Consider the following 15,977-nt stretch of genomic DNA (forward strand, 5'->3'; position numbering starts at 1 on the left):
ATGTATGTGTAGTTAGTGTATGTTAATGTCTTCCCTTACTTAACCTATTTTTTCCACCTGTGCCTAATCTCCACATCTTGGTGGATGTAACAGTATTCTGTTGCTTCGTAACAATAATTAATGATGGGTTGAACAGTTAAATGAAGCACTCACTGTAAAACTCACCCTCTTCAAACAGGCTGTTGTTGCTCAGCAACATTAACCTTCTTGACCCAAGCGATCCAAACAAGGAACAGCTGTAGAGGCTCCATAGATTTAACGCTCCTTGCGACTTTCGGCTAACTACAGGGAATTTTATCATTCCCACGTTGCCTCTGCAGGGTGTAATTTGGCGTCTGCTCTCTGTTATCAGCGACACAGTAATGACACGCTACCCCTGACAAGGAAAATTGCAGATCAGATCAAATCCAAGTTTCAAGTCCAATTGCTCGTTCTCCAGATTCAGTACTGCAAGAGAAAATATGATTCGAGTCTGACTTTTCAAATACTTCAGGTGGAACACATTGCCCAACATAATTTTAATAAGTCAAAATGGATCCTCATTTATTCACAGCCACAGACAATATTTATTGTCTTTCCTTAGGTCAATCATCACAATCAATACTCCACTGTCACTGGGATTATGTATGATAAAAAGCTATATTCAATTATTTCCTACAGATAAACCCACTTTGCAAACAGGTGAAAAATGGTTCAGTGTTTATCATAGCATACCTTCTATGCAACAAGTTTAAGCGCCAAAACAATTTTGCTTGTTGCTGAATACTTTTAATGTACCTTGCTACAATCTACCAAAAAACAGTTTTAAGATACACTCTTCTTCCTCTCTGGTAGTTTAGAGCGACCACAGCCAGCAGAGGAAGCTGACAGACCAGGCTGGCCAGCCTCTTGTTGTCTCGCAGACTGTTGCTAAACTTTCGGAAATTCCCACCATCACCGCCATCTGCAGCCAAACAGGCTCAGCCAATAGGCCCAGATGGCGCTCGGATACTATGTCCTTTCTCAGTAAACTCTGGAACAGTCGGTATCAGCAGCATTTTCAGAAATTGGTTTGATTTTTTGGAATAAACACAATATTTACTTCCTTATGATGACACATGAGATTCGTTTTGCCTACCAAATGCATTTTTTTAAATGTCTAAAATCATCGTCATCATTTCCCTAGATCTTCACTTTGTTACATTGATACTTTCTCACTGCCCATTCTTGCACTTTAAATTACATTGTGAGAAAAGTACAATACAAAAAGTGCAGATTCCTTAAAACTGCAATATTTAAAATAAATGTGTCTGACACAATTATTGTTTCAGTTGAAGATTCATGACTACTGCAGTAGTCCCATATACTACTTTGACCTGCCTGGTGACACACAGAGTGTTTGAATTCATTTCCATAATGATTGAGGTAGTGAAAGTACTTTTTAAAGTTTACAGAAAGATGACATTGGAAACTGGTCCATCAAGTTTTATAAACAATTGCATATGTGGACCGTGTAACTGATCATTTTGGTAACAATGCATTTACATTAGTTTGAAAAGTAATAGAAAGCCATGAATAAAAGGACATTTTTCGATCTGGTTAAAACCAAAATTTTAGAATAGGATTTTTTTTTTAGTGGAAGGAGTCCACGGTGGAGAAGTGAGTGGGAGAGTTTGCCAGGGTTTAGGGCGATGGCAGGGCTGTGGAAGCTCTCTTCTGAAGTTAACGGTCATCTCCAATGTTTTCTGGGCCTTCAGCTCCAGGCAGGACACCGACCGGTCCACCTCCCTTCGTCCCTATCTGATGAGTCCAATGAGGGTGGTGTCGTCTGCTTTGTTTATACAATGAGTCCCTTGGAGGTGGAGACTTCTGGGATTGATGACACACTGTGACTAACATCGATGCTTGACAAATAGCAGAGTGGGTGTGCTTATGGTAAACGAGATTTCATCTCTTATCTACATCACCATTTTTAGGTAGTCTTCGGCCTCTTTCACAATGCGTCTGGGGTTGACTGCAGCAGGTATTGTCTTTTATGAATGAGCCAGAGGTTTTTTATAATATTCTTTTTCTTATTATTTGAACTATACAACTTTATAATGAAAGTGTTAAAAGGTTTTCACATGTGTGTAAGAGGCTTTGCCTTCCAGAGGTTTCAGATAAATAGTGAGTGTGATAAATAGTAACTCGTTATAGCAAGTAATTTAGACGTGTTAAGAAATTTCTATATGTGAGTTGTGATGGCAGGTTAATGACTTTCCAGAAAAACAAAATCTTCTGCTGTTGTTCTCTAAAAACAAGAAGGACCAGATGACCTTCAGCTTCATGGTTTAAAACAATACTATCCAGCCTGTTGGGACACACTGAAGACTCAGAGAGTGAACACTAAAAAAGACACACATTTCGACGAGATATGAGAGCAGAGAAGACAGTCGAGGATGAGAGTAGCCGGCTCTCTGGGTCACATCTGATGAATTGAAAATGCCGCAGCTGCGGTTTTACGCTCTGAAAGGGATGACTGGATTATCCCACAGTCAGTGATTACGTCCTCTTAAGTAAAAATGTAAAAATATCTCCGCTATGAATGGGGCACAGAGATGACTCTAGACACGAGGATCAGGGTATTTGTCACGACCAACAGGGCGGTCCGGCCACAGAGAACAGCTGACTTAAGAGTCTCAGGAGTAGCTTTGTCAATATCTGCTGTTGTCGCACTTATCCTCGATACAACAAGGAAGCTAGGATGGGAAATGGAAATGTGATTTGCAAAAGTCTCTCACCAGCTGACGACTCACGTTCTATTTTGGATTTAATACAGGACTCTCAGTGGTTTGAGTAAGAAACTCTTACCCTGAAATCTTGAGCGATGGAGCATTTTTTCCTTTATAATTTGGTTCTTCAGGATTTCGACTTTTTGTGTGGTAAATCTTAAAAGACGATCATGAAATACAAAAAATGTATAACTTGACCGTACTGTAATAGTGTTGGGTGAGAAGCTTAGTCCTTAATGGACAACTATTATGTTAATTTAAGTGTCTCTTAAATAGATTGTGTACCTCTATTGTACTCAGTATGTGTCTGTTTGTACAAAACTCTCTTTCTATTGAAATATTTACATGAGAATTTTACTGACTGAAAACGCTCATTTTTTCTGGAGATGAACTTTATTTTACCATAACCTCACCCACTCTGCTGTGATTGATCAAGCATCCGGGTTTTTCACCACACATCATCAGTCCCCGGATAGCTTCACCTCCAATATCTTCACCTCCTCGTTGTATAAACAAAGTGGGCGTGACTACAGCTACATCATAATAGACTTTTGCTCTTGTACTTCTTCACTGCTGAGATTTCAGACAGGGGAGAACTTTTCTCAAAACATCATGATGAGGTACCTACTGCATCTTGGAGAGGAAGACTTCAACATTTGAAACATGTGAGTCAGTCTGGAGGTTTAGTTGCCCTTCAGGGGAGACTAAACTTGAACTTCTGATCTTCAACATTGTGTAAATCCAGTTTTGGTGGAGGAGGCCATGGGGCAGACCCAGGACGCATTGGGAAGATCTTTGTTGTGTTGGTAAAAAGGTTTAGGCATTTTTGTTTTACTTGAATTAAAAATCAAAAAGATACATGAGAATAATCTACTACTTCTTGGCGTCTACGTAATCATGCACAGTTTACTTTCCCATCCCTCCCTCTCCTCCTTCACTCTCCCTCCTCTCTCCTTCCCTCACTCTCTACCCGGGGATGGATAGATGAAGAAGTCGCTCCTGCTGAATGCAGCGGAGCAGCACGGACGGTACCGAAGGACTAAAAACACGGATCCAATCTTTGTTTTTTCCCCTTTCATTTTTGGGATTCTACATGTTTCCTCCCAAAATGAGTCTTTCGGGCGGGATCGAGGCGTTCGGATCACCTCGGCAACGAGGGTGTTAGCAGCTGCGGCTGGTGGAGTCGGTACCTGACACACGGTCACGCCGGCTCGGTTCGTCCGGCTCGGTTCGTCCGGCTGATCCAGCCCTCTGCTGCGGTGTCGCCCAAGAGTCTGTCCTGGTTTATACAAAAGCGGATCTACCACCTGCAGCAGCCCAGAAGATGGACAACTACTCTGCCCTGCAACGTAAGAGAGAAGCAGAAGTAATACCTGTCGATGAATTATCAATGAAACGAACACGAGAAAATCGATGGTTTCTTTGACGACCTGACACACACACAGAGTCGGATAATAGCGCACACACGACTGAGCAATGTTCCCATGGTCATCTGGTTTAATGAGGGAGGTGTCATGCGACAAACGCAAGTGTTTTACAGCCACAATCCAGTGAAGATGTGCTCGTTACACGAAGATGCAGAGTGATGAGATCATGAGACACGACTGCAGTGTGTGTGTTCAAGAGGAAATGAAATGATATTTAGATCTCCATCTCTCCATCCATCTGCCTTTTCATAAACTCCATCTGTTGTCACACTTTTTCATAGTTTTTCTCAATAGCATGATGATGATGATGAATTGTGTACTTCTATATTTGAGTCCAGCATTCTCCTCCTCTTCAAGAATGATTCTAGATTTACACTTAATGTTTCTTACGCTGTCAATCTCTCTAATGTATGAGTCAAAATTCATTTTGAACCGTTTAATTGAAGCAAATGTTTTATTTCTCTACTCTTAACTGAAGATGAATCTCTCGAACTGGCATGTACAAGTGGATTCGACTATCATCTGAATAATTCATCTAATTCAATCGCATGCACAATTTGTCACTTTCACTGCTTGACTACACAAAGCTAGTGACCCTGGTGTTTACCACTGTTTTTGACAACTACAATTTAAGCGATTGAGCTTAACATTTTCATGTTCATTAGTGCAATATTTGCTCCAGAACTATGATTGGAACAATTGAAAAACAATTGAAGTAAAAAAAGGAAAACAATCTGTTCTAAATTTCAATCCATTCAGGAATTATTACTTGGGAATTGTGAATTGTGAGTCACTCCAACTAGTCAGGAGAACAGCACAGGCTCAAGTCATTTGGTGACAAATGAAGGGCAGATGTTTTGGAGGAAAGGCAGTGCTGGACCAGTGAAAAGAAACAAAAAAGAACAACATTTATGAACCAAATGTGGTAAATGAGGAAATGAGTGTGACTAAGTATCAAGGTGAAGGTGAAGGGTGCTGACTTGCTGCGACAACTGATGGGAAATAAGAATTAATTCCAATCTCTTGAACCACATTTTCAACCATAGAATTTGACAAAGACAAGAAACAATCAAGCACAAGCTAAGTTTTATATTTCATTTCATTGTATTGTTTAATTTTAAAACAATACAACTTTATTGTATTGTTTAATTTATTTGTATTGATTTAATCTAAGGTCATTCCATTGTATTAATTGAACTACAGTTTATGCAAAAAATGGCAAATTCAATTACTCAATATATGATGAGAAAAAAATTACTTTCAAAGATAGCAGGTCTTATATAAAGCATCATAATGGTATATACTAGCGCTGTGATCCTGTGCTATTCATCTCATGTGCAACCTCCTGCCTTTGTCATCAGCATCACATACTGTCAAACGACGCACACATCTGGTAAATCACCACACAGTGTATCGTCACCAATTATTTTGTTGTTTCAATCTGCCTCGGGCTGTAACGACATACTGCTCGCTGTCTCATAGTTTTATGCAGCTGTTATACATCGGGAGACTTGAATCTCTGGATCATACGTGTGCCTTTTAATGGGGTTTTTTTAGACCACAGTTCAAGTGCAGTTTTGTTTCAGGGTACTAATGCAACACACACCCAGAGCTGCTTCTTATCAAAGAGAATATTTAATCACTATCATCAGTACAACATCTTTAAGAGCTGCTTGGTCCGCCATGCCTCTTTGTTGCTCTCCATTAAAACCTTTTTCCAGCTTTTCATTACAGATAATCATTTTGCATCGTTTTGTCAACAAAGCATTAGCACGTGTCTGTTCATGGTTGTTCATAGACATTCAAGACTTCAGATTCTCTCCCTCAGTGCAGCAGTTAATGTCCAAAACCTGTTCAACACTGGACAAGATGTATGTAGTGAACTGTGACCATTTAAAACGACGGCAGAATGTTTATTGTGGACAAAAATTCTCTTCAAAACATAACTTTTTGAGTCTATCATGACACACTTTATGTTTAGCCATAGTTTATCTTGGTAGAATGAAAATTCTATTGTAGTTCAGCTTGGTGTCTTTTACATTAACACTCAGTAATATTTAAAATTACTCTATTCTTCCCACATTGGAGAAATGTTAATTGTTTCAACAGCAAACATATCACATTCCACATATTAGGACATACAGAACACATAGTAAAACAATTAAAACAATAATAACAAACACAATAATCAATAAAGTGAATCATAGAAAACAATACAAATTATTTTAGATAGTCTTGCTTTACCATAAGTTCACATGCATCAATTTGGTTTTATCTTCATAGAAACATGTCTTTGGGTAGTGTATTAATACAAGGTCAAACTCTTTTTTTTATTTTTATTTTTTTACAAATGATTCAATCCAACACATAACAAACATCATTTTGATAGTAACTGGTCAATCGTTAGTTAAATGAGTGAACTGATGTTTTCTTGCACATTCGTCTAGCCTTGGATTGTCCATCTTCTTTCTTAGTATACAGTATTTGTAATGCAGAATTTACATTGTGTTCGCTTGCAGGGCAACCTTGTCATTAAAGGAAACCATTTCTTATGTAGTAACAAAGATATGTTGGCTGTGTAAGTTGCCAACAGCATTTCTTGCAGAGTCTGGAAAGACACATCATTAACTTCCAACATAAGAAGAAATACACTGACAGGCTCCATCTTGTATCATTTGATACAAAGTAGTGATTTGTCCCGCTCTGTAAAATGAGGTGTTTCTTGTCTAATTTGGAGCAGAGTTAGATTCTAGAGAGGAATAGATGATTGCCCTATTTCCATCTCTTTGACCTCTTCTTGTAGCAGCACTGAAAAAACGGACTCAATTCAGCCGTGTTGTTTTTTTCTAGCAAAGTGAGACTGAAAAAAGAGACTTGATGGGATAATGAGAATTGACATGATTGAATTTGTAAAAGCAAATATATGATAGAGATTTTTCATATATAGTACTATACAGCCTTTTATTATAGTGTTAACCCTCCAGTTAACCTCGTTTCTCTAGAGTTTACTTAAAAATCTCCTCCCGCAATTTTTAATGCAACATTCCTGCTGCTGAATTAAACATTCTGCACAACACAGAGTCTCTTTACGTCCATTCAAACTCTCCAACATAGTGAGAAACATGAGAAATGCATTATCATTTTTCTCGGCCAAGAGAAATATGGCATGCAGCTTCCAGGTCCTTCTTGCGCTCTGACAACACGATGCCGCTGTTCCTGCTGATGCTGCTGGTTGCCTAGTGACTGTATCCATGAAGCTCATCGTCATGGTGACAGAAGAGAAACCCATAGAGAGTGAAAGATATGAAGATACAATCCGCAATGTTTATGATGATGATGATGAATAGTAAGGATGATACCTGATAAAGATGTCACTCTAAGTCATGAGCAGAATTCTGTGATAGATGCATACAGCAGCTTAGATTAATTAAATTTCAATTCAATTCAAAACATTTTTTAAGTGTCTTATCATAACAAATTTATCTCAAGATTCCTCTGCTGCTTTTTCGGCAATTTCATTAGAACACATTTTAATTAGCCAGTTTCATAATTGTGCTATCAGTATCTTCTGAGCTTCTGCTCTCTGGTGCCATAAAGAGTATAAATATTCTCTTGAGAATAAGTTCATGCAGTCTTTGGTAATTCATGCGGCAGTGTAGCTTAAAACACTGCTGCAGGTGAAACATTGATATCTTCATCAGACGTAGACGTAACTTCCAGAGATGCTTCAGATCAACAGACACGGAAACGCTGCCAAATCCCACATGCTTGGCCGGCACCTGAATAATGTCAATTAACTTAGCATCTTTCATGTATTTTTATGTAACACAACGTGGAATACAACTAACTAATGAATCTATGTTTGTCTCAAACAATATTATGACCACTCATTATAAAACCACTCATGTATTTTTAAGATCATAATTATAGAGAAACACAACATATAATTTGGATGTATTTTTAGGAATTGTCCAGTTTGCAGTATTTAGCATTTAAGTGTGTCTTTTGTCACAGCTTTTGAGTATCTAACACCAACACAAGGTGCATGAAAGTAGTCGATATTAAATTCCCTAGTGACTCTTCAATTATTCATTCTCATCCACTTTTATTGATTTATCGTAGCGTGACTTTGCTCTGTAAATCCTTACAAATACTGTATTTTCTGTGTTTTCCAAACACTTATTTTAAAAAGCATTGTAGACTAAGCTAAAAGTCTGGCCATTATATGTATCTTTAACTAGAGATAGTGAGCTTTTTGCTGATTGATTTCATTCGTCTATTTATTACAGACAATACAAATTGTTAACTGAGACCTGTCAGTCATTGACAAGTGACCCCGAACACTGACTAAAGCCAGTAAGCAGAGCATGTTAATGTGCAGCCATCACGAGTGTTGACTGGGAATAAATAAATGGAAAAGGACTGAGATTAGTCCAAATCAATCATTTATTTAAAATGCTTCATATAATAATCTATGTTTATGCTAACTGATTCACAGACTTAGTTGTTGTAATGTAAGCATAAAATCATGATTTGTTTCCAGTGTGGGAGGTGGAGTTGCCATGGTTGCATCATGATCGCTGTTTTCTCTAGGGCTAACTAGTTCTTCCTTTAACGGTGTTGTTTCTTTCCATACAACAATAAAAGATCCACCAGATGAAAGAAGATATGCTTTAGTCGTGGAATCGACATATTGACATATGGCTTGTCTTTGAAAGCCAATCCAACTGTTGTTGGTAGTTTATATTGGAAGTTTGCATTGTGCAGGTAACCAGTTTATCTCTTAATCTCAATCTTGTTATGCTGCTCATATTCAACAAGTCTAGTTTACATGGCTAAAACTAAAGAAAGGCTTGCTATTCCCTAATGATTTCCTTCTCTTTAGCCGTGGTTTCTGGGAAAGATTTTTGTGGAAAGGTTTTTTTCAATATGAGGTCTACATTTGACATTCTTCTTTTTTTGAAGTCCATCAAGTCTACTTTTCTTCTTGGATTTGCGTAATACACAATTTAAAACACATTGTTGCGCAGTTTATATTCAGTGAAGAAGAATTGACTTAATTTTTAAAAACATTAAAACAGTCACAATGTGCTCCGAGTCTAAATAGATTTATATACATTGATTACCTATTAAGATTAACAACTTGCAAAAACTTTCCTTGCAGCCTTTTCAAATGAAAAAAGCCCTTTGTTGATTCCTATCTGTGTCTAAAACAACTCAATACTCAACCTTATCAAACAGCCATCTCTTCATCCTAAGATATCAAACGGCCATCTCAGAGTCAAGAGACCCTTCAGGCCTCCTTTAAGAGTCAGCGTCCACATCTGGCCATCGCCAGGCAGCATATTTTATTTATAACACTGACAGGGCCGACCATGTCAGCCCTGCTGGTATTTCTCTATCACAACAAAAACTCCTTGACATTATTTATTAGTGATGACAGCTGCAAGAACAGGAGAGATGGTGGCAACTAGTCAGCAGTGATGGGTCAAATTGAAGAAGGCTTCTGGGAATGTTGGAAATGGAGAGAACACAAGTCTTTTCTTGCTCCAATAGAATCATATGTCTCCTACTGTCACTACTCTAAACTTGTTTTATCTGGTCTCCCTAGTTTTATATCCTAACTTTCCACGTTCTTTTTTTTTTTTATCTCAACATGCTTGTTTAAACTGGCTGCACAAGTTTGGCATTTAATAAAAATAAATAAACATTCTATTATTTCTTCATGCAACAAGGTTAAACTTATTCACTCTTATAACACACACACATTTAGTTCAAGTTCTACTTCCAGTGATGAGAGAAATGTAGGATATGGAAGATCTATGCTAACTGCTACAAATCATATTTAGGTTCCATGCCAACCGCTTTAAACTAGTTTAGAATGGGCCATGATTTGGGGTTTTGAGACGCAGACAGCAAGTATTTTAGATAGAAAGATGGTTCAGTGGAATTACATTGGTTATGGAATATATATGAGATTCAGCAAAGGCGTGATGATGGATCAAGTATAGAGGTATACAATTATTTTTACAGAATTCAGGTATAAAATTATATTTTTAAGGCATTGTCACTTAATAAACAGTCAAAATGTCCTACAGCTTGGATTATCTGAGCTAAAACACCGTCACCAACAGACGTGTTCAGTAGAACAACGACTCATATATAATATACTTAGAATCCGGTCATTTCAGAGGGTCAAGGATACTAACTAGATTAGCAATTAAAAGCAGGCAGAAGAATTGGTCTGGATCATGTAATTAGGTAGTCATGAAATACTGGACAAGATGGACATTAGGTAGCGATTATAAGGTTATCTGGCTTGTGAGAAGAACTGTGGAGTCTGACATTAACTTTATAAATTGAGAGCTCTTCTTGATGAAAGGGATCTATGAAATTGCATAAATTTTGTTCCCTATTTATTGCTTTATATTTTGCCATATTTCTAATCCAAGTCATCTTGTCACAGCATCCAGGCAACCACTTTAGGGGGCCTTAGAAATGTCATAATGGACATTCATGAAGCGTCAAGGCTCTTCAACTTTTGTACAAAATGTACTGTAGCACAGTACATGGGGGTCCATGTCATGAACCTGAGCTTCACTTGTGACCTAATGGGCACCCCTGAATTAGTTTTGACCTTTAAATCCTACATCAATCTCGTTTCAGTTCTTAGAAGAAGGCTACCAGGATGTAGAACAAAGAGTAAATTGGACATTCATAAATGATTTTCCTCATACATACTGTTAAAAATCATTCTTCTACCGTGAATTTACCAGTTGATGCTGTCCTGCCCCGCAGAGGAAAAATGACCAGTTGGCGGATGTTCCAGGAGATGGAGGAGGCGTGTCTGCGAGCTTCCTGAGCTGGTTGGTCCTTGTGTTGCCAGGGGCGACACAAGCTCCTCTTCATGGGACAAAAGCCCGGTCAGCCTCCGGCCTGAGCTTTTTATTAGAGCGACCAGTCCGATGGATGTTTGATTGTGATTCCTGTAGTGAGTGAGGGGGGAGACAGAGAGAGACCCTCGGGCAGCAGCTCTCTGCTTTTCAAGTCCGCCCCTCCATTTCGCCACATTAAACACGGAGGTAATTTGAGCCTTTTAAGTCTATTAATAAGAGTCGGTGGCTAAAAATAGTCCAATCACTGATGCTCCAGGAGGACAGGAGAGGAATCAAAGAGATGCTGGTGTTCTAAGAGAGTGACGACACAAAAAAAGTAAAGAAATAACAGAAGCATTGCCAGCATCTGTCGACTGGTTCCATTCAGATGTCTCGCTATTCCTGTCATGCTATTAGACAGGAAGAGATGATAAGTGCAGTTAATGTCCAGCCTTACTGGTCCCACATTGACACTGTCTTTTAAAGGAAGAAGAGTGACTCATTCGACCACTGTCTCTCTTTTCATAAACTTCTTACCTCAAGGTGTGAGTGTGTAAGTGTGTGTCTCTGTGTGCCCCGTGACAACCATGACCTGTTCAGAGTGTACCCCTCCTCTTACGCCAAGCACATGGGATCATTTCATCTCAGAACATGTGCTCAAGAATCTCAGAACTTTTATGGTAAGTGTTGGTATCTACAGTATCTCTAAAGAGTTAAGAGAGGAACCAGGGGAGAGATGTAGGTATAGAGAAGAACACAGGTAGGAAGTAAGGCAGGACAACAGTCACATTAATGCTCTGCATGAATCAGCCACTAACACAAGCTAATACTCCAAAGAGTCACTTCAGGTAACCACTTGGGAAAGAAACTTTGCTCAGGCAGACATTAATTTTACTTTAAAACAGCTGTCAGTCACACATCTCAGTTTTAATGACCTCACGACAAATTAAATTCATCTTCCTGTGTGACATTTAATGACTCAATTTAAAGAGCAGCCATTACTGATGGATGTTAAAGACGTGATGACGACTCATAACTTCTTCACGGCAAAACTAATTGGCATTAAGTCTCTATTAGTTCTTCTGAGAATATAAGTTAAGTTGAATAATAAGTCATTCAACTTGATCACAGGACAATGTAGTTCTGTCACTCACCAGGGCTTTCGAATGATTTTTTAATTCACTGTGAATGTAGTCTGATTTGTCTTGGTTAAGTGGAAAACATTACCTAAGCTTCTGCCGACACATTTAAAGCTATTGAGCTATGATTGGCGGTTAAAGAAGTAAAGATCCACATGATTGTTCTTTCAGGTATCTGACTATTCACGCAAACACTGGATAAGAGTGGCCCAGCAACATTTTAAAAAGTCCCTTGATCTGGTTGGTTATTATGAAAATGAACAAATGTGAAGGTTGAAAATGTTCTGTCAAAGCATTTCATGGAGATTTAACACACAGATCAGATAATAGTTATCAATTAGAGCCATAATAACAATGTGTTTGGCAGCTACGCCTCATGACTTTGTTGCAGTGTCTCAGCAGCATGAGCGGATTCTCTCAAATGAATTCAAACAACTTTAGCTGTCTCTGAAATGAAGATTCATAATGTTTGACTCTTCTTTAATGTCTGACTCCTCCGGGGCCGTGGTCATTCATGTGTGACCACTTCAGCACACGCGAATGGACCCTGGTGTGTGTTTGTAATGTGTGTGTGTAACCACTGCTAATGTGCGTGTGTTCATGTGTGAAGCTACACGTGACAGGGTTTGTGTGTGTGGGTGTGTGTGATGGAAGGAAGTTGCTGACCAAGAATTATCCAGATGTTGGATTTTTGGCTTTCCTGGCATCGAGTCTCGTATCACACGAGTGTGTTGTTAATCCGGGGGGATAATTGCATTATCGAGTTTTGGCTCCTCATCGCCTGTTGTGGACTATCTGCATGCATTAGTGCATGTAGAGCAGATCCCACAGGTCTCATGGCTCTATAGGTGTCCATGCTATGGCATAAATATTAATGACTGGTGAAAAAGATTGTATACATTCATGAAATGATGATGATTCATGATCTATTTAAGATATTTTTATTGACTTTAAAATAATTTTGATGTTTTCTTCTTTTACATTCAAAGATCTAAGACCAATATATATATTTTTTATAATATATGTTTCTGCTGAGGTGAAGTCTTACACCATTGGTCTGGTTTTAGTCATTCCACATAGCTGAACTCATTAGTGTTAATGAGCATTATATCTTTGACTGCAAATGAGATGATTCAATTCTGAATCATGTTGACAGAATGTAGCAGAAAACCAAAAATAACCACCTTGAAATAAGTTTTAACTGGAGCATGAAGGCTGGCAGCAGCTGCGACTGCTGCAGGAGAAAAATGAAGATATTTAGATGGATGTGTCTTTTTTTTTTTACTAGCCATGAAAACAACTGAGTCAGATGTGACGGTGTGAACACACTTCAACATTCACTGCTAAGAGGGCTGCTGCTGTTTTTCAACGTCAGATCACACACCTAAACATATTCTCACTTCATCCAACACTCCTGACCTTAAATAGAAGTTTAATATTACATTTAAATAAAAGTCTTACTGATAAAAGTCTTACTGATGTTAATAAACATTACATACAATATTCAAATCCTTTTTAATTTTAATTAGAAACAAACCAAAAAAAATCGCTAACATCGAATATTTGACTTCCCAGTAATTCCAGGTATCGCCTCCCTTACTCTGATTGATTCCTCCGTCCATCATCATTACTGGCCAGTAAGAGGAATAATAATAATTTATAACAATAATAATAATATATAATATCAACAGCAACAACAACAACAGATTGATGAACAGGATTTTGCCATTCATCAATATCTTAGTAGCGCTGATCCTGTATTACATACTCACAAACTGTAGTGTAGATGAATATATGTTTTAACCAAAAAAAAACAAAGTGAGTAAGAGATTTGAACATTAGAAAAATAAAATTCATAAATGTGTTTCATCTGCGTTCTACAGAACCACGTTTAATAGACAGCTGTAAAGTTAGTTTGAAATTGAATATTCACTCCAGAACCAGCTGAGACTTTGTCCAATACATGTCCGAAATTAGATCACCGATCATTGCCGGTCGAACGTCTGAGAACCTCTTAAGCTACTGCGGTTTGTCTGTAAGGGATATGATTCGATCGTCTATATATTTATCGTCTAATATGACAGTTAGGTTAGGATGATTAACGGCATCCGTAACATCTCTGCGCTTTAACTTCCCTGTAACAACCTCAACTAACAGAAGAAAATAAAATATATATACATTGGTGTGTCTGACAAGGGGACAGGATCCTTTTCAACTCCTTTATGGTCATCATTATCTATTCATTGGAGGATATAAATGACTCATTACCATGAGCTGCTCACACGTTTGGGATTCATCAACAACTCACGTGTTTACGATCAGAGTGTTTTGCTTTATTCAGGTCCAGTCAAATGAACCTAATTGTTGTCAGATTTGTAATGAATGTTAATTAGGCACACTAGGAACACACATAAAATGAACCCGCATGATAAATTTTAAAGTAATAATATTATTAAAAACATTGATAGTAGTTGTTCTAATGAGATATATTCATGTGAAAAAGTTTTTCAAACACCCACCTAAAATGTTTACAAATATATGCTTAACACTTAAATTAATGAATGAATTAATATTTCCTTCAGTGAGTGCACATGTTTTTTCCCTCTAAATGTTTGTTCATATTTAAAGCTCAGTTCCTTTAAACTTCAGTTTCTATTCCTGGAATGTTTCCGAACAACATTTGCATATTCCCTCTGTGATTCGTGATGAGGAAGATCAACGCTGCCCAGAAATGTGGGAGTGAACAGTCTGACCTCTGACTGACTGGCCTGATTTAGCCTTGTGATGCCCACATTACCGTGGTGACGGCTCTGTGCTAACAGCAATAATGTCGTGACTGGTGGGCTTCAAACCTCAGCATTAGTATGAAGTTGCCTCCTCGCTAGGGCTCAGTTTCTTCTTTGGGTCATGCTATTTGTGAAACTTGGAAAACTTGTCACCCACGTTGTTAATTTCAAAAGTATTGTCACGTAGAGCTACCGACATTAGCATGTGTGAGATAACGTAGGTCAAGTGTGGAGATCCAGACTAGTGCTTAAAGAGGTTGATGACTAATGATGTACAAAAATTCGTACATTGTGTTTGTTAGAAAGGTTTATAAATATAAAGACACAGGTGTCCACCAGAGGGCGGCCTTTATTTCTTCAGACACCCTCAAATGACTACAGGAACAGGTCATGCTCATGTGACCAAAACAGTGTCCATCGAATGTCTCATGGCCATCTTGTTGTCGAGTCTTGTTGGCTTACAAGGGGTTTGTTCCGAAAGTGATCAGGGCGAGGATGTCTAGGATAAGTTTGATGTAAGCATCAAATGGGGAATCCGATTGATACAGGAGTATACAGCAGTAGTCAGCGCTAATGCGTGGGTGGACAGACAGGACTTGGAAGTCCACCTAAGCACACTTCAGTCTGACTAATCTGATGACAATGTGTCATACAACCCACGTTCACCCAACTGTCTGTCTTTACGAGCTAAAAGACACCTCCTTTTTGACTCAGAAGAAGAGCTCGGTTGACGCAGTTGTCAGCAGCCTCAGTTTTAATTAGGAGAAGAGGGTTTGAAGCAGAATTCAGGTTGACCCGGGAAGACCTCAGTCTTCTTTCACAAGAGTTGTAGGAAATATCAAGATGGGGGAAGTCTGGGGAACTTTACAACTGTTGCTGCTCCAGCGACTTCTATTCAGTGCATATTGTCAAACTACTTATCAACGAGTGCTAGATAGCCAACACAGGACAAGGCACACACGGTGTATCTCAGTTTGCAAAAAAAACATTCCCTACTAAC

General features: G+C 38.4%; 1 protein-coding gene across 14 annotated transcripts in view; it reads left to right on the top strand.

The window, feature by feature from the left end:
• lrrc7 (leucine rich repeat containing 7) overlaps window positions 1–15,977 on the top strand; it is an 83,805-nt gene that overhangs the window by 25,513 nt on the left and 42,315 nt on the right. For 3 of the 14 annotated variants that reach the window (XM_087785403.1, XM_087785405.1, XM_087785404.1), the window contains exon 1: window positions 3,817–4,099. The exons of 1 other annotated variant lie outside the window; for it this stretch is intronic. In XM_087785403.1, the coding sequence (XP_087641529.1) occupies window positions 4,075–4,099 (25 nt within the window). In that variant the 5' untranslated portion in view covers window positions 3,817–4,074. Of the gene's footprint in view, window positions 1–3,808; window positions 4,100–15,977 lie in introns of those variants that run through there. 10 more of the 14 variants (XM_087785396.1, XM_087785399.1, XM_087785407.1 and 7 more) reach the window with 8 other exon arrangements.

Source organism: Callionymus lyra, chromosome 2, assembly GCF_982586985.1.
Source record: "Callionymus lyra chromosome 2, fCalLyr1.hap1.1, whole genome shotgun sequence".
Taxonomy (NCBI): domain Eukaryota; kingdom Metazoa; phylum Chordata; class Actinopteri; order Syngnathiformes; family Callionymidae; genus Callionymus; species Callionymus lyra.